This window comes from Dendrobates tinctorius, unplaced genomic scaffold, assembly GCF_039654945.1.
Source record: "Dendrobates tinctorius isolate UK_male_01 unplaced genomic scaffold, ASM3965494v1 ptg000103l, whole genome shotgun sequence".
In the NCBI taxonomy this organism is placed as follows: domain Eukaryota; kingdom Metazoa; phylum Chordata; class Amphibia; order Anura; family Dendrobatidae; genus Dendrobates; species Dendrobates tinctorius.
In genome coordinates, this window is record NW_027361771.1 from 1,014,794 (window position 1) to 1,035,466 (window position 20,673).

Here is a 20,673-nt window from a genome sequence, read left to right on the forward strand (position 1 = left end):
TCGCAACCCAGAGTCCACCGTGCAGAGATGGTAAACTGCTGCTCGGTAATGGCGGACACTATATCGCAGTGTACTGACTGAACACCGGCGGGATAACCGCTGACCCGGTGTGTACAAGAGCGAACTCTGTTACTGCACAGAGTCGCTGAAACAAACGCCGGAGCCTGTTAACCTCACAGGGCTCGGCAGGGTGAGCACTACTACAAGGTCACAGGGTCACGGGACTCTGCCCCAGAGACAGAGTCCCTCTAGACCACCAGTGCTTGGCTCCGCGGCTGGGTATCAGAACTATAGTGCACCGAGTGCCCACTGCACCGCTCTGACGGACGCCACTAACCACCCAGACTAGGGAGGAAAGCGCTAGACTTGCACACGGCGCTGCACTGGCGGATGCAGCTGCTAAATGCAGTACTAATGTGCCTAGGACTGAAAGATTCAAAATGGTGCTGAGTGACGTGCTGTGACTGGATAGCACAGTGGCGCTAGACAATGCCACTAATATGCGCTGACTCTATACCTTAACCCTGTAACAAGCACAACCAGAGGGAGGGAGTCTCAAGAAGTCAGTCACCAGTCTCATGCATCCATCACCACACATACCACTGACCACGAGTCTATATTAGCGCATGGCGGAGAGGCCATGCAAGCCTTTTAAAGCAGCGTCCTTCCGGGAGCTTCCTGAAGGTCCAATCCAAGCTGCTTGAGAACCTGAGCATGTGACCTCCGAACTCCAATGAGAGGTCGCCCCACGGGCATGCTCAGTAGGCTGCAAAACGGACTTAGCCTCCGGAGCTGTTCACTGCTGACTAGTGCGGATTGCTACAGCTGAACCAGAGGTGGCAGCAACCAACCCAACAGCACTTGCCTGAGCAAGACGTCGGGATCGACGCCTTTGCTGAGCAGCCTCCTCTGCAGTCGGGACTGAATGGGAGACCGCAGAAGGCAAGGCTTGGGATTCCTCCTGTACAGAGGCAGGAACCCGACGCCTAACAATGAGCTCTTATTTTAACCACTTGAAGTATATGTGACCATGATTTGGAATAACAGTGTTTTGAACACAGCTTGCCTGTGCTGATTCCAAAACGCTGCGTTCTACGATACAAGCACAGGATTTATAGATACCCCATGTCCGCAGTGTGGGTTTACAAGCCGTGGCATGTCAATTTGTGTTGCGGAGTCTCCGCAACAGAAATTTCTATAATAGAATGTCCAAAGCGCTGCTATCTCCAGCTCGTGGGCACGTACCCTAAGGTTTCAGAAAACTGAGGAGGTTAAAAGAAGTGACATGAGATGGAACATGTGCACAGTGATGTCATACAATGCCGACCGGCCGCCTTACTAAACACATGGCTACTGGGAGAATAAGAACTTATTTCCTCCCAGGAGCTGCCTGCTTTCAGTCATGGAGTGTGCCCAGCGCGGCTACAGTCGCTACTCAGTACATGGCGAGTGGCATCCATAGGAATGGCCTCGTCACTTTGATAGGCAGCCTGCTGAGCAGAATGATCTGTCAGTGTGCAGGGGCTCCCAGTATAGCGAGCGGCGCTGCGAGCAATCACTATACCCGCTCCGTGCACGACCACATGACTGAAAGCCGGTAAGACGCCCATGCAGCACTGTAACGCTTTTTAACTGCAGATTAACCCTATATCTACAGGTAAATAGCATTTTCTGAGGTGACGGGCTCCTTTTAAACACTGACACTTGAGCTGCGCAGTAAGAAAGTGGGGTCTAGTTATTTCACATTTTCCATACCAAGAAACAGTGGATAATTGTTATATTGTAATAAAAGAGGGGGGTACTCGACCTCATATGGTTTAGGGGGGCCTTGTACAGTATGCAGGGGGGTTAGCGGCATCTTACGGGCTGTGGGGGGGTATTGGCTTTGTATGGCTTATACTGGGGGGTCCTCTGTTTCATATAGTTTAAGGGGGGGGGGCTGCAAACCTTAGTTTTTAAGGGGGTTCCGTGGCCCTGTAAGGTTTATGGGTGTGGGGGGATTGGCTCTGTACAGCTCGGGTTGGGGGGCACAGTCAAGCATTATGCATGCTCTGCTTCCCTTCGGTTAGTGCGTGCTACTTACTGCAGGTATCAGGCTTGTGCACGCTGCCTCTCAGCATGTACTGGCCACTGGCCAGGCGTGCAGACTCGGTGCATTTCGGAAGCTGTAGTTTCCGCGCCCGCTCTGGTCACGTGATGCGGGAGGCGGCGCAGCCTTGTCACAACATGTAATAGGGGGTAAAGGCCGACAGTGGGCAGTTGCAGAAGTGACAGCTGCTGAGCGATGAATCCCGACCTGAGCAGGGAGAGGGCCGCCGCCTCCTTCAACCCGGAGACCATCACCTATGTGCTGGATGGGGGCCCGGAGAGGACCCGCAGGCGGAGAGAGATTGGTGGGGATGGTGGCAGTCAGTGCTTGGCAGGGGCATGGCACAGCCTCCTTGTACCTGCTGGCTGCATGATCTGACTCATAGCTTCTGAACAGTAGAATTAAAGGGGATCTCCTGTCCACATATCCTGATATGTGCCAGGTACCACTGATTCCAGAAAGAAAAGCCTCTGCCATCTTTGGCAGCGCTCAGAGATTTCTGGCACACCACTGATTGAATGAACCTATGCATTTCCAGCAGGTGAAGGCTCTGAGCGGTGCCAAAGGGTTTTGATTCCTGCGTAGAGGATTTTTCGGAAATCGGTGGTCATCTAAGGGACGTAATTCGATCTCTTGTTTGAAAAGCTTTGACGTTTTCATGGCGACCATTGGGTTACTTTTATAGCAGCGGCCCAGACCATATCAGGTGTGTGGCCCTTTAAACACAGGGTGGCAGATCAGTTATGTGCCATTATAAGACTGTCATCTTTATCGCCGTACTTATATATTGACCGTTGTAAAATGATATTGTTGTAGAAAACCTAGTGGACAGTGACCCGGAATTCCAGCATGAAGACCCCAACTTCTTGTCCCGCAGCGAACGCTATGAGCTGGCCATCAAGAAAAGTTCTCAGATGGTCCAGAAGATGCGACAACATGGAATATCAGACCCGGAGGAAATCTACTGGTTCAAGAGGTAAGAAACCTGCAGGCTGACGTCATAAAAAGGTTATATAAGGATATCGTGCAGGTTAATAGCACGGGTCAGGTGTAAAGTATTTGATCGCTGCCCCACAGATCATGAGATCGGAGTGAAGAGGTCAAGGGCGCTCGGTGCAGTTCCATTCAAAGCCGCATTGTGCGTGTCTGACCGACGCTCCAGTCACACAGGGATATAGGACCCACATATTTGTGATCAGTGGGACCCTCAGTCAATAGTCATATGCCAACACGACAGCCGATCACTGACTGCAGGGGTAAAGTCTATATGGACATGTCATCTCTGACCAGTGATGTGCTATTGTGGTCACTTGTCCAGTATATTGCATCATTGATGCTGCCAAGTAAATGTAGACTGGTGGGAAAAATGGAAACGTTAGTGCTGGGAATATGAAAAGCAGTTTTACTGGGGTTTTCCATTAGGCTAAACTACTCCTTTAATGGAAATCTCAGCAATTCTCCTAATTTTTGTGAGCCATAGATCAAATAGAAGATAATCTAATTCTAGGTGGCCTGCACTGGCTCCCGATATATAGGTGAGACGTTCTACATCATTGTATATATGTGCTATCTGTTTAGATCGACCTTGTGTTTAACGATAAATTTGCGTAGTTTGGAGTTTGCACAGACTGTAAAATCTAATCTCTTCTGCAGATAAGGTCCTATAAACTGTACGTTCAGGTCACGTAGAGCCAGAATTGTACCTTACTCCAGAGTCCAGGATGAAACTCCTCTTTGTACATTGTACTGGGCTCCTGGCGGTCAGAGCTAGAAATAATACCGCATACGCTGCACATGTGATGTAGCTGGGATTTAAAGGTCCTCATACACATTAGACTAAAGTTGGCTGAATCCGACGATATCAGCGGACAGTCTGTGTATGGGAACCTCCCGACTTCTCCCCCCACTAGATATCGGTGGGCAGTCTGTGTACGGGAACCTCCCGACTTCTCCCCCCACTAGATATCGGCAGACAGTCTGTGTATGGGAACCTCCCGACTTCTCCCCCCACTAGATATCGGTGGGCAGTCTGTGTATGGGAACCTCCCGACTTCTCCCCCCACTAGATATCGGTGGGCAGTCTGTGTATGGGAACCTCCCGACTTCTCCCCCCTCTAGATATCGGCAGACAGTCTGTGTACGGGAACCTCCTGACTTCTCCCCCCACTAGATATCGGCAGACAGTCTGTGTACGGGAACCCCCCGACTTCTCCCCCCACTAGATATCGGCAGACAGTCTGTGTATGGGAACCCCCGACTCTCCCCCCACTAGATATCGGTGGACAGTCTGTGTACGGGAACCTCCCGACTTCTCCCCCCACTAGATATCGGTGGGCAGTCTGTGTATGGGAACCTCCCGACTTCTCCCCCCACTAGATATCGGTGGGCAGTCTGTGTACGGGAACCCCCCAACTCTCCCCCCACTAGATATCGGCAGACAGTCTGTGTACGGGAACCTCCCGACTTCTCCCCCCACTAGATATCGGCAGACAGTCTGTGTACGGGAACCTCCCGACTTCTCCCCCCACTAGATATCGGCAGACAGTCTGTGTATGGGAACCTCCCGACTTCTCCCCGATACATTAATTCAGGGGAGATGATGATTATACGGTTCTCTGACCTTTTTGTCCATGAGATCAGCCACCGCCAAAGCTGACAGGAAGCGGCCTTCTCTACTCGCCCCTTTAAAAAACATTTAATCGGTCTGCTGAGCCGAACGTTCATGTGTACGTTTGTATGAGGAAGTCGAGAAAGATATCTGATGGCTAAATGAGCACTCGGTCATCAGCCACCATAAGTGTTTGGCCGCCTTACACATGGTTCTGTTGCCATCCTTTCTTGTGTTCTGTCTCTTGAACACTTTTCTTATCTCAGGGTATTGCTCATTTACTCGCATGGACTGAGTAATAATAATAATTTTAGAAATATTTAATGGTAATTAAGTTTTGTGACTCCTTTTTAAAATAAGGGTGAAAAAACTCAAACCTTCTTCCCCTGTACACACCTGATCATAGAGAAGATTAATCGAAGATGCACAAGAGTGAATGCTGTTTCTCCATATAACTGATCTAGTGGTTACGGAAACATCATATTCCACAGCGCTTTACAGACATCTTCACTGTCCCCATTGGGGCTTACAATCTAAATCCCTACCAGTATGTCTATGGAGTGTGGGAGGAAACCGGATTAATCTGAGCAAATTTCCACAAGCTTGAACTTTTCAGGCCCCCAGTATGGCATCTAATGTGGAGATTACGATGCAAAGCATTATATGGACGCTGTCAATCAAGCCCAGGGAGTCCTGATTAGACTCTGGGGGAAGAGTCACCCCTCTGGACTATTAATGGCTCATTAGCATATGGTGAGCCGCAGAATAAAAGTTCATTTTAAAAACATAGCAAGGTTTCTCTGCAACATAAGTCTTTATTAGAACAAAGTTATCATCGTAGTGATATGGAAAGCTCAAGGGACCTGACAGGTGTCCTTTTATTTACTACCCTGTGCATAGGTGATAAATGGTGTAATTCGAAATCCCCTTTTAAGCATAATTACTGTGGATTTTATCTGTGGCTTTGACAAGGTAAAATTCTTACCGAATTATAGTGATCGTTAGATTTGAGGTTTTTCCGTATTTCTCCTACATGCTGTAGACTTGCAGTACTGATATTCAGATCCATAGTATGTCAGTTTCTGCGTTGGATTTTCATAGCAGATTTCATTCCTTGCAACATAGCAAGGGCACAGTTCGCTGTAAAATTCTCATGAAATGCACGCACAATTTGCAGACGACAAACCACAGATTGGTGGCAGTCTGTGTGGGCTTACCCTAACAATGCTGGTGAAGTGGGTGGCACTCCATTGCAAATCCCACTCAAAAAACTTGTGTCCTTATTGGCCCTTGTCAACGAGCAGTAGCGTTTCACCTCAAGAGCTAGTGAGCCTCTGTCAGGCCTGCCATAATAATCCTCAGATGTTGGTTGAGTCCGGTGTAACTCCTTTTAGAGAAAAATGTTTTCTTAATGTCCTGGCTGTAGAACATGCTATCGTTATAATGAAGGTTTATTGATTTCTGTCACTGTGTGGTCCATGCCAATTAGTGTGGCTCATGCCAATTAGTGTGGCTGCAGGCAGTGTTGTCCATCTGCTGGTATGGAGAGCTGCCTACTTGTTTCACTTCCTCCTCTTCTCTGATGTCACGTAGGCTGACGGTGTGGGATGCGTACAATGGCTGTCACCTCTGTACACACTCCCCGCAGTCACCTGTAGATACCATGGACTTCCCCTCTGCTCTAGTATTGTGGTATTCCCATGTACACGGCATCTACCTGAGTGACGCTTGCTTTGCACTAAGTAAAAAAACGGCAGTGACCAAAGTGCAGTCACTAATGGTCCCTCCCAGCATCAAAGAGCAAATATGTAGAGGTTAATATTACATGGAGTAAAATGGCCACGCTGGTTGCAGTAGACATTTTAATGTTACAAAGTACATGAAGGGAACAGACTCTGACACATGGCTGGTGACTACTATACAAGGGTGTTCTACTATAATTATTCAAGGGGTAATGTTTCTCCTTGTGGAGAATGACATGCCAAGCCTGGCATGCCAATGTGAGGAGTCTTTTAACCCCTTAAACAGTGGTGAACCTGCATCTATAGCAGCAGTATAATAGTTCAGTAGTAGTATAATAATTCTTTTGATTCGCTCCATTTCTTACCCCGTGTGCAGGGCACTGCAATATCTTGGTGTATCGTGGTGTATCGTCCTCCCGGCCCCTCCCATCAGTTCCTGGATCATTTTGCCACTTGGCTTCCACATTTTCTCTCCTGTGACATCCCTACCCTCATCATGGGAGATTTCAACATCCCCATTGCTCTTCCCCTCTCCCCATCTGCTACTCACCTTTTATCTCTAACCTCCTCATTTGGCCTTTCGCAGCTTACTAATTCTCCAACGCATGAAGACGGAAACTCCCTCGACTTGGTCTTCTCTCGGCTTTGTGCAGTGGATGATTTTGCAAACTCCCCTCTCCCGCTCTCTGACCACAATCTTCTTTCATTCTCTATAAAGAACTGCCAGGCTGCTCAGGTCACCCCCACTGTCCAGACTTATAGAAACATACAGGCCATTAACACCCAGAAACTTCTGAAGAACTTGCAGTCTTCATTGGCCCCTATCTCCTCCCTCTCATGTCCTGATTCTGCATTGAAGCATTACAATGAAACACTTCAAAGTGCCCTGGATGAATTTGCACCCCCTATAAATAGAACACCACAACGCAGACGGCGACAACCCTGGCACACGGTGCAAACACGTTTCCTGCAGCGGTGCTCCAGGTGCGCCGAACGTCTGTGGAGAAAATCCAGTCTACACGAAGATTTCATCCATTTTAAGTTTATGCTTAGAACATACAACACTGCCCTTCACCTCTCCAAACAAACCTATTTCAACACCCTCATCATCTCACTGTCCAATAATCCGAAACGTCTCTTTGACACTTTTCATTCTCTACTCAATCCAAGAGTACAGGCCCCAACCACGGAGCTCTGAGCTGACGATCTGGCCAATTACTTCAAAGAAAAAATTGACCAGATCCGACAGGAAATTATCTCCAAATCCCCTCATACCATGCACTGTCCTCCCTCCCCCACTGCATCTAACTCACTCTCTGATTTTGAACCAGTCACAGAAGAAGAAGTAAGCAGGCTCCTTGCATCTTCTCGCCCAACTACTTGCACCAGTGACCCATTTCCGTCACATCTCCTCCAGTCCCTTTCCCCTGCTGTCACCCCTCACCTAACTAAAATATTTAACCTCTCTCTCTCTTCTGGTATTTTTCCCTCCTCATTTAAGCATGCCATCATACATCCACTACTTAAAAAACCATCCCTCGACCAAAACTGTGCCGCTAACTATAGACCTGTCTCTAATCTTCCCTTCATCTCTAAACTCCTGGAACGCCTGGTCCACTCCCGTCTTATCTGCTATCTCTCAGAAAACTCTGTTCTCGACCCTCTCCAATCCGGTTTCCGCTCTTTACACTCCACTGAAACTGCCCTCACTAAAGTCTCTAATGATCTGTTAATAGCTAAATCAAATGGTCATTACTCCATGCTAATTCTCTTGGATCTCTCTGCAGCATTCGACACTGTGGATCATCAGCTCCTCCTCACTATGCTCCGCTCCATTGGCATCAAGGACACCGTTCTCTCCTGGTTCTCCTCCTATCTCGCCGACCGCTCCTTTACTGTTTCTTTTGCCGGTTCCTCCTCCTCTCACCTTCCCCTTACTGTTGGGGTTCCTCAAGGATCGGTTCTAGGCCCCCTCCTCTTCTCCTTGTACACTGCCCCTATTGGTCAAACAATCAGTAGATTTGGTTTCCAGTACCATCTCTATGCTGATGACACCCAATTATACGCTTCTTCTCCTGACATCACGCCAGCCTTTCTAGAAAACACTGGCGATTGTCTAAACGCTGTGTCTAATATCATGTCCTCACTATATCTGAAACTGAACCTGTCAAAGACTGAACTCCTTGTGTTTCCTCCCGCTACTAATGTACCTATACCCGACATTGCCATTTCTGTGTGTGGTTCCACTATTACTCCCCAGCAACATGCCCGCTGTCTTGGGGTCATACTTGATTCCGAGCTTTCCTTTGCCCCCCACATTCGATCACTGGCTCGCTCTTGTCATCTGCACCTCAAAAACATTTCTAGAATTCGACCTTTTCTTACTTTTGACTCTGCAAAAACTCTTACTGTTTCTCTTATTCATTCTCGTCTCGACTACTGTAACTCTCTTCTAATCGGTCTCCCTCTTACAAAACTCTCCCCTCTCCAATCTGTCTTGAATGCTGCAGCCAGGATCATATTCCTCACCAATCGTTACACCGATGCCTCTACCTTGTGCCAGTCATTACACTGGCTACCCATCCACTCCAGAATTCAGTATAAACTTATTACCCTCACCCACAAAGCCCTCCATGGCTCAGCACCACCCTACATCTCCTCCCTTGTTTCAGTATACCACCCTACCCGCGCCCTCCGTTCTGCTGATGACCTGAGGTTAGTATCCTCAATAGTCAGAACCTCCCACTCCCGTCTCCAAGACTTTACACGTGCCGCGCCAATTCTTTGGAATGCACTTCCCAGGTCAATACGATTAGTCCCCAATCCCCACAATTTTAAGCGTGTCCTGAAAACGCATTTATTCAGACTGGCCTATCGCCTCAACACATTAACCTAACCTATCCCTGTGTGGCAGAGCCAAAAGTTTTACCATAACCAGGTTCCCAGCATCATGTTCCCACATGCTTTATGCATCCATTAGCCCTCTGTGTCTGTACTGTTACACACTTAACATTATGGCTGGTCCATACATCAGGGCAACTGTTACCACCCACCTTTCGTGTCTACCTCTTTCCTCATAGACTGTAAGCTTGCGAGCAGGGCCCTCACTCCTCTTGGTATTTGTTATAATCTACTGTATGTGATTATTGTTACGCTGTAATGTCTATTGTCTGTACAAATCCCCTCTGAAATGTAAAGTGCTGCGGAATATGTCGGCGCTATAAAAATAAAATTTATTATTATTATTATATTAGGCATAAATAAATGTAAATTTTTTTTTCAGCTCACCCTTATGGTACCGTCACACATAGCGACTCACCAGCGATCCCGACAACGATATAAACGTGTCATGATCGCTGGTGCATCGCTATGTGATCGCTGGTGAGCTGTCAAACAGACAGCTTCACCAGCGATCAGCACAGCGACGCCCAGCGCCCGGCGTCACTGTGTACTTTAGTTACCAGCGCGCTGATGCAGGGAGCTGGTAACTAAGGTACACATCAGGTATATAAGGAGCGTGCGTCACTTAGAAACCCCATGTGTACCTCAGTTACCAGCTCCCTGCATCAGCTCGCTGGTAACTAAGGTACACAGAGGGTTTCTAAGCACCGCACGGTGCTTAGAAACCCTGCATTTACCTTAGTTACCAGCTGATCGCTGGTCTTCCGCCTGTCACACGCAGCGATGCGGGAGACCAGCGATCAAAGAAATGTCCAGGGCTTTCCAAGAGCGATCAGCGATACCGGCAGGGGGGGCTGATCGCTGTCACACACAGCAATCTCGCTGGTGAGATCGCTGTTGCGTCACAAAACTTGTGAATCAGCAGCGATCTCGCTAGCGAGATCGCTATGTGTGACGGGGCCCTTAGTTTGTTCCCAGTGGATTTCATGGGATGAAGCATGAGATCACTTCCCTGTCGGACATAAAGGCAAGGTGCGTGTATGTAGAAGAGATCCAGCTTCAGCATTCAGCAGGTAAAAATTACAACATCTTTATTGAAGCCATTAAACAAGGCTTTTGCTGCGACAAATAATAGCAAGTATAATGGGAGAAAGGAAGGTACCAAGGAGAGAGTACCTTCCTTACTCCCATTATACCTGCTATTTTTTGTCACAGCAAAATCCTTGTTTGATGGCTTCAGTAAAGATGTGGTAATTTTACCTGCTGAAGCTGGATCTTTTCTATATACACCCAGTAGCTTAGATATCCATGGTTATGACCACTGACATAGTTGTTAGTGGCCGTAACCATGGATACGTAAGCTACTGCAATACCCTGCACATGGGAAAAGCAACATAGAAAATCAGAAGAACTATACTATATTTTTAATTGGAGGTATTTGCTAATATTATTATTCCTACTACATATTGGGATAGGATCTTGGAGATTGGAATACCTCTTTAACTACTGTAAAGAAAATGAAAAAAAAAAAAAAAAAGAAAAAAAAAAGCTCCACACTGTGACAAAACTGCATCTTATACATCCATTTCTTTTTTTTTTTTTTAATGTCCTCCACCAATCTGCTGATTTTCTGACTTTTGTCTCTCCCCTATAGAACATGTCTAGGCTCTCTGACGGATCCCTTGGGCTTACATTACAGCATGTTTAGTAACATGCTAGCGAGTCAGTGCAATGAATCACAGTGCAAGAAGTGGCTACCCCTAGCCAAGAATCTACAAGTCATTGGCACCTATGCACAGACCGAACTGGGGCATGGTTAGTTTTGAACTGGGCAGAGTGGCAAGTGGTGCTGGCAGTGCCAGGAGAGACCTGCAGGCATAGCAGAGAGAGTGGTGCAGAGATGTAGTCACTAGGTTGCACTTAGCTAGTAAGACGTTAGTGCTGCACTAATGCAATGCTGTTTTTCAATCACTAGTTACAATCCCTAACCCTAAGATCGCTGCCTGTGACCCACACTGAGTTGACTAGTAATGTAAAACAATAGGCCTCATAGATCAGCTGTTGAAAAGAAAAACCTCTTTGTTGCCTATAGCAACTAATCAGAGCTCAGATTTGATTTCTTTTAAATAGCTGTGGTAAAATGAGAGCTGCAATGTGATTGGTTGTTATAGGTAATACAGACAAGATTTTCCTCTACACAGTTTTTTAAAGTGAGGCCTCAACATTTTTCTAGTGTTCCAATGCACCTCCTAAGGTAAAAAAAAAAATGAAGATACTTGGTTTTGAATAAAACTTGTGCTGTTTTGCCTATTTATATTATATGCAAAAAATGTTCCTGTGCTGAGATAATCTTATAAATGAGCCCCTGCTGTGTAATAACTGTGTCTGACCATGCAGAGCTTCTGGCCAGGCCAGGGAAGGGAGCATAAGTCACTTATGATACTTTCACCTCTCCAAACAAACCTATTTCAACACCATTATTACCTCACTATCCAGCAATCCTAAATGTCTCTTTGACACTTTTTATTTCCTTCTCAATCCAAGAGTACAGGCACCAACCACTGATCTCTGCACTGACAATCTGGCCAATTATTTCAAATAAAAAATTGACCCTGACAGGAATTTTTTTTCCAATTCCTTAATACATTTCACGGTCCTTCCTTCCCCACTGCATCTAGCAAACGCTCTGATTTTGACCCAGTCACAGAAGAAGAAGTAATCAGGCTCCTTGCATCTTCTCGCCCTACTACTTGTACCAGTGACCCTATTCCCTCACATCTCCTCCAGTCCCTTTCCCCTGCTGTCACCACTCCCCTAACTAAAATATTCAACCACTGTCTCTCTCCTCCGGTATTTTTCCCTCCTCATGCCAGCATATATCCATTACTTAAAAAACCGACACTCAACAAAAACTGGGCTGCTAACTATAGACCTGTCTCTAATCTTCCCGTCCCTTTTTATCAGATCACTCTCTTCTTGACCCTCTCAATCCTGTTTTTGCTCTTTACATTCTACTGAAACTGCTCTTACTACCATGAACTGGAGGAGCTGTGCATGATTAGACATCACATCGCATCGCAATGCAACACCATTGGAAATCATTACATGTGATGTTGTAATGCAACACTGCAATTTCAGTATCTTGCAACTTTTCACCGTGTAGCACTAGAGTAAATGTGACTTTATTAAGGTATAAAACCCTATGACCGTTTATAGGCTCTAGTAGAGAAGCCAGCAATTGAATAAGAACTCTTTATTCGCTGTTTATCAGCTTTTGCAAATATACCTGCAATCGCCCAATGAGGAGCCAAAAACGCTCGGTCATCGAGTGATTGATTGTCATGCTGAAAATTAAGCAATCGTTATTCGCAACAGAAACAGAAGATGTGCTGCCAATAGCAATGATCTATATGCACAGAGCAATTGTACTAAACCTGGTGTCACACTAGCGTATAAAAGAAAAATAAAAGGTTGAAACATGGATTTGTAATTATTTCACTGTTACCTGTTTTATTCGTAGAAAATGTCTCCCATAATTATTTGCTGTCTTTTATTCACTTTCTTGAGCCATAACCTGGATTCATACAGGGATGTAGTGTGGGTGAATAGAAACTACCACCAACATGCTAAAAGTCCAGGCACGTGGACTGGAACGTGCTGATATATCAAATACAAATTCTGCTGTATAAGGCTATGTGCACACACTGCAGATTCACCTGCAGGTTTTTTTCCCGCGGAACCGCAGGTAAAGTGACCTGCGGTTTTGCTGCGTTTTGGCCTGCGGTTTTGCCATGTGGTTTCACACCTCTACTATGTTAAAGGTGTGAAACCGCAGCAGAATCCGCAGAAATAATTGACATGCTGCGGAAAAAAAACCCGCAGCAAAACCGCGCGGAAAAAACCGCAGCGTGAGCACTGCGGTTTTGAAAACCAATAGGCTAACATGGTAAAGTACCATGTCTGCGGAACTGCTGCGGTTCCGCAGGGCCAAAACCGCAGCGTGTGCACATGGCCTTAGATGAAGTAATATAGGAATTGACACATGTAGAATACTGTACTAGTGCCCTGTGTGAACCCGGTCTTGCTCTGCGCTTCTTTGTCCTACTCTGCCGTGTCGTGAGTTTATTGGCACATCTGTATAATGGTAATTTTCTTATTAATCACTGTTGCAGTCGATCTAAATGAAGTAGACTTGCTAATATTTCAGCAGTGTGTTCATTCTCCTATCGCTTTTGTGTCTGGACAGAGTTACCTACATTTGGATAACTTATTAAAACCTCACCTCATTTTTCCCCTATGAGATGCGGCCACCGCCATCACAGGCTCATACAGCATTCTGTAATGCTGTAGATAAGCCCCCGATGTAACCTGAAAGAGAAGAAAAATGAGTTAGATTATACTCACCCGGAGGGGCGGTCCGGTCCGATGGGTGTCGCGGTCCGGGTCCGTCACCTCCCATCTTCTTGTGATGACATCCTCCTCCTTGCTTCTGCGCAGGCGTAATTCTCTCCCCTGATGGCGGTGGCCGCATCTCATAGGGCAAAAATGAGGTGACAGATTCCCTTTAAGCACTGATAGTGACATTACTAAAAACCCATACAAAAATAAACAACCAATAACACCCTTTCATAGAGTCCCCAAATACAGATATAGACCTATAAATCAAAAATGATGATAATGAAAAATACACAAAAAAATCAGAACCATCCATAAATATCTTTTATTCATCACAATACACAAAAACATAAGACAAAAAATATATAAAAACACCACAAATAAGAAATAAAATTCTCTTGTCTGGCTAACAAAAGCGTTTACAAGCTGTGATCCTTCCAAAAGGGGTGCTGCTAGATACTAACCATGCAGGGTACCCAAAGGTTTGCATCTGCCCATTTTTCTTTTTGTCATTTTTAAAATGTAAAATATGAATATCATTTTTTTTTTTTTTTTTGCCAAAAATACAATGGAAATGTGTCATCTTTAACTTTAGGCCTTCTAGAGATTCTAGAAGATTTTATCTTCAACTTATTTAACTGTTGACAATAACAGTGCTTTTGACCAGGGGTGCACAAACTTTTACATGTGATTGTATATGTGAACATTGCATTAACCAGAGCTGATTGCAGGAGCTCCCAAGTAATAGCCAAGATCATGGTGGTGTAATTTTTAGATGAATATTCCTGTTGTGACTGACCTTAAATACCATTTTAGGTCCGTATATGTTCTGTTTGGGTAAAATATCTTTAAACATTTGGAGTGCCCTTTTTTTCTTTTCCTCAAATACAGTGCTCCAAACCTTCTATATACACAGTTAAAAATGGTTACCTGTTCACTGCTCTGCAGCATGATGGTTGTCCCCTCCTATTACTTGTAGCATTGTCATCTCCTACATCCATGAGACTACTGAAGCCAGTCACTTATCTCAGTGGCCTCAAAGTCCTCATACACATTAGACCAACGTCAGCCAAACCCAACTACAGGGTGGGCCATTTATAAGGTTAGACCAGGGTGGGCCATTATATGGATACACCTAAATTAAATATGAATGGTTGGTGATAGCAACTTCCTGTTTGTGGCACATTAGTATATGGGAGGAGAAAAACTTTTCAAGATGGGTGGTGACCATGGCGGCCATTTTGAAGTCGGCCCACCCAGGTGTATCCATATAAATGGCCCACCCTGTAGATTGACGGGTTTAGCCGGCAGTCTAATGTGTATGTGACGATAGCTAATCATCTGGGGTGATAAAGAGCTGACATCCTTTTATTCTGTAAGAGCTAGTCCCCGCCAGAGATGTCTGTCAGTGGCTCTCTCATGGAGAACACAGAAGTGCTCAATTTTAAGCTAGCATCAACATAGCTATTGATTGTCTACAGTGATCACATGCAATACATGTCAATGCTGTGGTAGATTGAACAAGTATTTTTAACTGGTGTTTTTTTTTTTTGTTTGTTTGTTTTTTATTTTTTTTACTTTCCAGATGAGTCTTTCATTGCTGAAATTCTTCCACCGGGGGGTTTTACTGGATTTTGTATTTTTTATGTTAAAGATTTGCAGTAAGCTCCAAATTGACTTCACACCTACTCAGATGATGTGGAGATTTACAACTAAGAAAACAGAGCTTCCACTGTTAAAAAGTAAATGAAAAAATAATTTGGACCGATTTAGCTCATACAAATGCCCTGTTGATAAAGATTGAATATTCACTTTTAAGTTGTGGCCCAAAAAGTACTGGTAGGTAAGGTACAGGTTCCTTGTGATAATAATAAAAAAGACCTACAGGTTCCATGTGAGGGCAGTTGTGCTGACCCAGTAGCCTGCAACATGGAGAATCTGCACACTGTGATGGTGTTCGAGTCTAGGATCTGTTAATTTCATGAATGACCTAGTCACATCCATGTATGATGTTCACTTTTTGAAGGCCGACAAGCAAATTTTACCTTTTGTAGATCGGTACGGCATTGCATCTTATGATCCATTTAGTGTTTTGTTCATTCATAGTACTTCATCTGTCTGCTCTGGTGAACCTTTACTAATACAGCCGGGATTTATTTTTCTATTGATCAAAGATTGTTCATGCTAATTTATTGATCCTGCCTAAAAGGGGTTAACCAATTAATAATTTTATACTGTATTTCTTTTATTTTTTTACGAACAGCTGCCGAAGTAATAAAAGTTACGTTTTGTTTTTTTTTCACCACCATCCTTCCAACAATCCACCGCTGGCCCTCCAGAGGTGCTACCTGTGAAACAAAGACAGAGAGCAAGAGGGTCAGCGGTAGATTGATTAAAATATGCATACAATCTATTATTATAACGGTAGCTGCTTTGTAAAACCAAAAAATAAATAATAACATTGGATAACCCTTTACGTGGCCCATGACATCTGTTTATGGAGTAAAATGATTGGGGTTGGCACACCAATTCAGTCTTCTGTTTTTCCACAGAAATCAATTCACTTACCATATTATTCTCTCTCCCTCTCTCCTCCTCTGTTCTTCCTTATAAAATCACTTCACCATTCGATTTCCAAATTTCTTCACACCCCTTTGTACCTTCTGTCTGATTGCCCGATTTTTCCCAAACTTCCCTCTACCCCATCCCATTCCTCTGCAGCTTTGTACATCAGGGCCGTCCTGAGCCCCTTGACCTGCATTTAGGCATGTTCTTGCCCACTCTGCTGAACCAGGCAACTCCCGAGCAGCAGGATCGCTTCTTCATGCCTGCCTGGAACTTGGAGATCATTGGAACATACGCCCAGACAGAAATGGGACATGGTAACCAACGCTTTTGCCACACTTGACCTCACGTGGGTTTTATTGTAACAATATTCAGGTTTCTTACATAATTAAATTTAAGTATGTAGTTTAGATGTTCTGCAGGTTTCTCTGGGAGGGTTAGCACTGCCATGCCATTTACATTATTTGGGAGGTACTGCGGGTTGTTTTATCTGGATTTTGTTTACCATCCTTTTTTTATTCATTCCAGGAACCCATCTGAGAGGACTGGAGACCACAGCCACCTATGACCCATCTACGCAGGAGTTCATTCTGAACAGCCCTACTGTATCCTCCCTCAAATGGTGGCCTGGAGGGTGTAAGAGAGTGTTGGGGTGGAGATTTGGGGTTTGCTTGTCATAATTAAAGTTTTGAGGGAAGTTAATGGGGTTCTCCAACACTTAAAGAAAATAATTAGAATAGGCCACCAGTATTTAAGATGTCCCATCTCTTGAAGATCAGCACAATGAAGCAGTTTTAATGTTTCTAAAATAGTTCCTTTGGTTTCAGTGTGCTGATCTTCGGGAGTACTAAAGGAGAAAACTCTTCAGTGATCAAACCTTGATGGCTTATCCTAAGGGTAGACTTGGAGAACACCTTTTAAGAGTAGTATCCATCAGTATAAGGGAAATTAATAATTATGTTTTTCATAAATAGTGGGTAAAACCTCCAATCATGCTGTAGTACTGGCACAACTCTACACTCAAGGAGAATGCAAGGGTCTACATGCCTTTATCGTTCCTATTCGTCACATGAGTACTCATGAGCCTTTGCCAGGTGAGTTTTATTTAAAATGCACTAAAAACCCATTTAATAAAAGTAATGGTCTTATGTGTTCCTCTTGGCTATCTTACCACTAGGTGTGACTGTTGGAGACATCGGGCCCAAGTTTGGATTCGATGAAACAGACAATGGTTTCTTGAAATTTGACAAATTCCGCATCCCGCGAGAGAACATGCTGATGAAATATGCACAGGTAAGACGCTCACATATAATAAGAAGAGAGAATATCTCAAATATCCCCTCCTTTTTATGTGCAGCCATTGTAAATCTTCCTCAGGTGGAAAAAGATGGAAAATACGTGAAACCGCTCAGTGATAAGCTGACCTATGGTACCATGGTCTTTATCCGTTCCATGATTGTAGGGGACTCTGCTCGAAGCCTCTCCAGAGCTTGCACGATTGCTGTCCGCTACAGTGCTGTACGACATCAGTCTGAGATCAGACCTGGGTGAGTAATCACTGTCTACAACTTGCCATATCAGTATGAAGGTGCGAACTGTACTCATAGAACTCGTAGAGACCACAGGAGCGCTTGGCTGAGCTGAGAGTTCCTGTGTACAAGGGAGTTGGTTGTTGGCCACAGTTATCTCATGTATATCTACCGTAATTGACTCCCTCTTTTTTTTTTTTTTTCTGCAGGGAGCCTGAACCACAAATCCTGGACTTCCAGACCCAGCAATACAAGTTGTTCCCACTATTAGCCACAGCTTATGCATTCCAGTTTGTAGGATCCTACATGAGCCAAACTTACCATAGAATAACAGGCGACATCCAGCAAGGGAACCTGAGTGAGCTTCCAGAGGTGAGTTTAGCTGATGGTGTGATGGCTGGTGATCAACTCTTACATTATATACTGTACATGGTGTATATGGTATCACCTGTGTGTAACTTGCCTAATCTTTTCACAGCTTCATGCCCTTTCGGCGGGATTGAAAGCTTTTACTACATGGGTGGCAAGCTATGGTATTGAGGAGTGCAGGATGGCATGTGGAGGGCATGGATACTCTTGCAGCAGTGGAATCCCTGACATTTATGTGACATTTACTCCTGCATGTACCTATGAGGGGGAGAATACAGTAATGATGCTGCAGACAGCCAGGTAAGCAAGGGGCTCACCAGAGGTTAAATGGTACTGAGATCAAAAACTGCCATACTTATACGTTCCTTTCCAGGTTCTTGTTTAAAAGTTATACTGCAGCTTTGTCTGGAGAACGCCTTGGAGGAATGGTCTCCTACCTCAATGATGTGTCCTCGCAGCGCGTGCAAGCTCAACCCCTGGCTGGGCGATCCTTGGTGACGGACATCAATGATCTGGGGAGTCTAGTGGAAGCCTATAAACAACGAGCAGCTTGGTAGGTGAAAAGGGGCATGGTGAATGCCTTTAATAACTAATCTGTAATAATAATGAATTGGGCTATATCGCCAAACATGCTTTTTGTTACATAATCCTATTATAAGGCCGGTTTCACATTAGCGCTTTTTCAGCGCGCGCACGGCCGGGGGTAGCTCCGCCCCCGAGCCGGCTCTCTGCCCGGCGTGCCCGCCCCTTCCTTGTAGCGCCGCCTCCTAGCGGACAGCGGCGCCTGCGATCGGCGCACCCTATCTTTAGCATAGGGTGCGCCGATCGTGCGCAGGCCGTGCGCTAGTTGCGCTTTGACCTGCGCTGCGCACTTTTGACGGTGCGCCGTGCGCGCCAAAATCGAACTTTTCGGATTTTGGCGCGCACCGTCATAAGTGCGCAGCGCAGGTCAAAGCGCAACTAGCGCACGACCTGCGCACGATCGGCGCACCCTATGCTAAAGATAGGGTGCGCCGATCGCAGGCGGCGGCGCTACAGGCAAGGGGCGGGCACGCCGGGCAGAGAGCCGGATCGGGGGCGGAGCTACCCCCGGCCGTGCGTGCGCATAAAATGCGCTAATGTGAAACCGTCCTAAGGTATTAATTTAAAAGTGAATTTTGGATCTCCAGATGGAGAATTCTGAATAGAGATTTCGTCAGCGGTGTAGAGAATGGTTAGGAAGAGCACCTCTTTCTTGAGGACCTGACATTACACACTGTTATTTTTAATGGAACTATGTAATGCATGATCTGCCTATCTAATCTTGCATCACTCACTGTTCAGCAAAACCTAATTTATCCATATTCCAAATGTTTAAGAAAGCGTGGATTCACAGCGAACATGTGCACAACTTTCATAACGGGTACTTTGTCCCGGTCCTCAGTTCTACCCCCAAAATACACTTTCTTTATCGCCTTATTGGGGGACACAGATTACCATGGGTGTATGCTGCTGCTGCTAGGAGGCTGACACTATGCAAAACAAGAAAATTAGCTCCTCCCCGGCAGTATACACCCACCAACAGATACCCAGTACCTCAGTTTGTGCTTAGTGTCTGTAGGAGGCGGACCGGGATCTCCCCAGATCCGCATCTAACCATTTTCTTTTAGGTTTTGTGTGTGTGTATTAATCTTTTCCCATTTATTTTCCAGATTCTACACCGGGAAACAGGGGGTAAATGTTCACCCTGCTTTCCCATATCATGCGGCTGAGCGAGCAATGTGGTGTTACCCACATCGCAACTCTCAGGACCGCAGGCAGGACCCTTTCCCTATCACCCTCGGGTGCTACAGGCTGACTTCAGGTGGCGGGTCCTAGCCAATTCCCCTCCTCACCCCTCTCCCGGGACAGGGCTGAGAGGGAGACGGTGGTCACGGCGGGGACTATCCCTTGCAGGCAGAAAGGTTTGGCGCCGTCTTCTGCACTATCCAGAGAGAGTGCGGGGCAGAGGACATTCATTCCCAGCGGCACCCACTCATCGCGGGCCCCTGTGGTCATCCTCTTCAGGAAGCATGTGGACGTCAGGTAAGCAGCCAAAAGCGCTACCATCAGTCCAATGCACACTCCTTACAGTCTGTTAGCAGAGTCTTCTTTGAATTTCCCGCCCACTCTATGCAGCCACGCGTGTCTCTGCAGCCGCGCGCCTCTCAGCTCCCACGCCGGGTGCCCTTCCCTGAAGCAGCAGGCAGCGGGGCCTCTCTCCCTTACCTCCCTCATCCACCGCGGCATCACGGGCTCATCGCCCCAGGATCAGGGCTGTGGGGGCAGAAACCGGCGCGGCGCTGATTTTACTTTCACTTTCTGTTCTGCTCTATTCAGATACTGGCCGCAGTAATTCTGCAGTCCGTGCATATGTCCTACTCTGCAGGGGCTCCTTACCCTAGACCCGCCGCTACCCACTACGCCTGCGCGCACTGCAAAAAGAAGCGGGCGTCA

General features: G+C 45.9%; 2 protein-coding genes across 5 annotated transcripts in view; one reads left to right on the forward strand and one right to left on the reverse strand.

Moving 5' to 3' along the window:
• TEN1 (TEN1 subunit of CST complex) overlaps positions 1-2,230 on the reverse strand; it is a 41,740-nt gene extending 39,510 nt beyond the window's left edge. The window contains exon 1 of one of the 2 annotated variants that reach the window (XM_073587908.1): positions 2,084-2,230. The gene's annotated coding sequence lies outside the window, so the exon portion shown is untranslated. Of the gene's footprint in view, positions 1-607; positions 677-2,083 lie in introns of those variants that run through there. The other variant, XM_073587909.1, reaches the window with a different exon arrangement.
• A 21-nt stretch (positions 2,231-2,251) lies between these two features.
• ACOX1 (acyl-CoA oxidase 1) overlaps positions 2,252-20,673 on the forward strand; it is a 39,242-nt gene continuing 20,820 nt past the window's right edge. The window contains exons 1-11 of one of the 3 annotated variants that reach the window (XM_073587907.1): positions 2,252-2,393; positions 2,906-3,065; positions 10,995-11,038; positions 16,501-16,617; positions 16,829-16,936; positions 17,275-17,394; positions 17,478-17,593; positions 17,678-17,847; positions 18,039-18,201; positions 18,308-18,498; positions 18,572-18,751. In XM_073587907.1, coding sequence (XP_073444008.1) covers positions 2,285-2,393; positions 2,906-3,065; positions 10,995-11,038; positions 16,501-16,617; positions 16,829-16,936; positions 17,275-17,394; positions 17,478-17,593; positions 17,678-17,847; positions 18,039-18,201; positions 18,308-18,498; positions 18,572-18,751 — 1,478 coding nt within the window. In that variant the 5' untranslated portion in view covers positions 2,252-2,284. Of the gene's footprint in view, positions 2,394-2,905; positions 3,066-10,994; positions 11,156-16,456; positions 16,618-16,828; positions 16,937-17,274; positions 17,395-17,477; positions 17,594-17,677; positions 17,848-18,038; positions 18,202-18,307; positions 18,499-18,571; positions 18,752-20,673 lie in introns of all 3 variants that reach the window. The other 2 variants (XM_073587906.1, XM_073587905.1) reach the window with 2 other exon arrangements.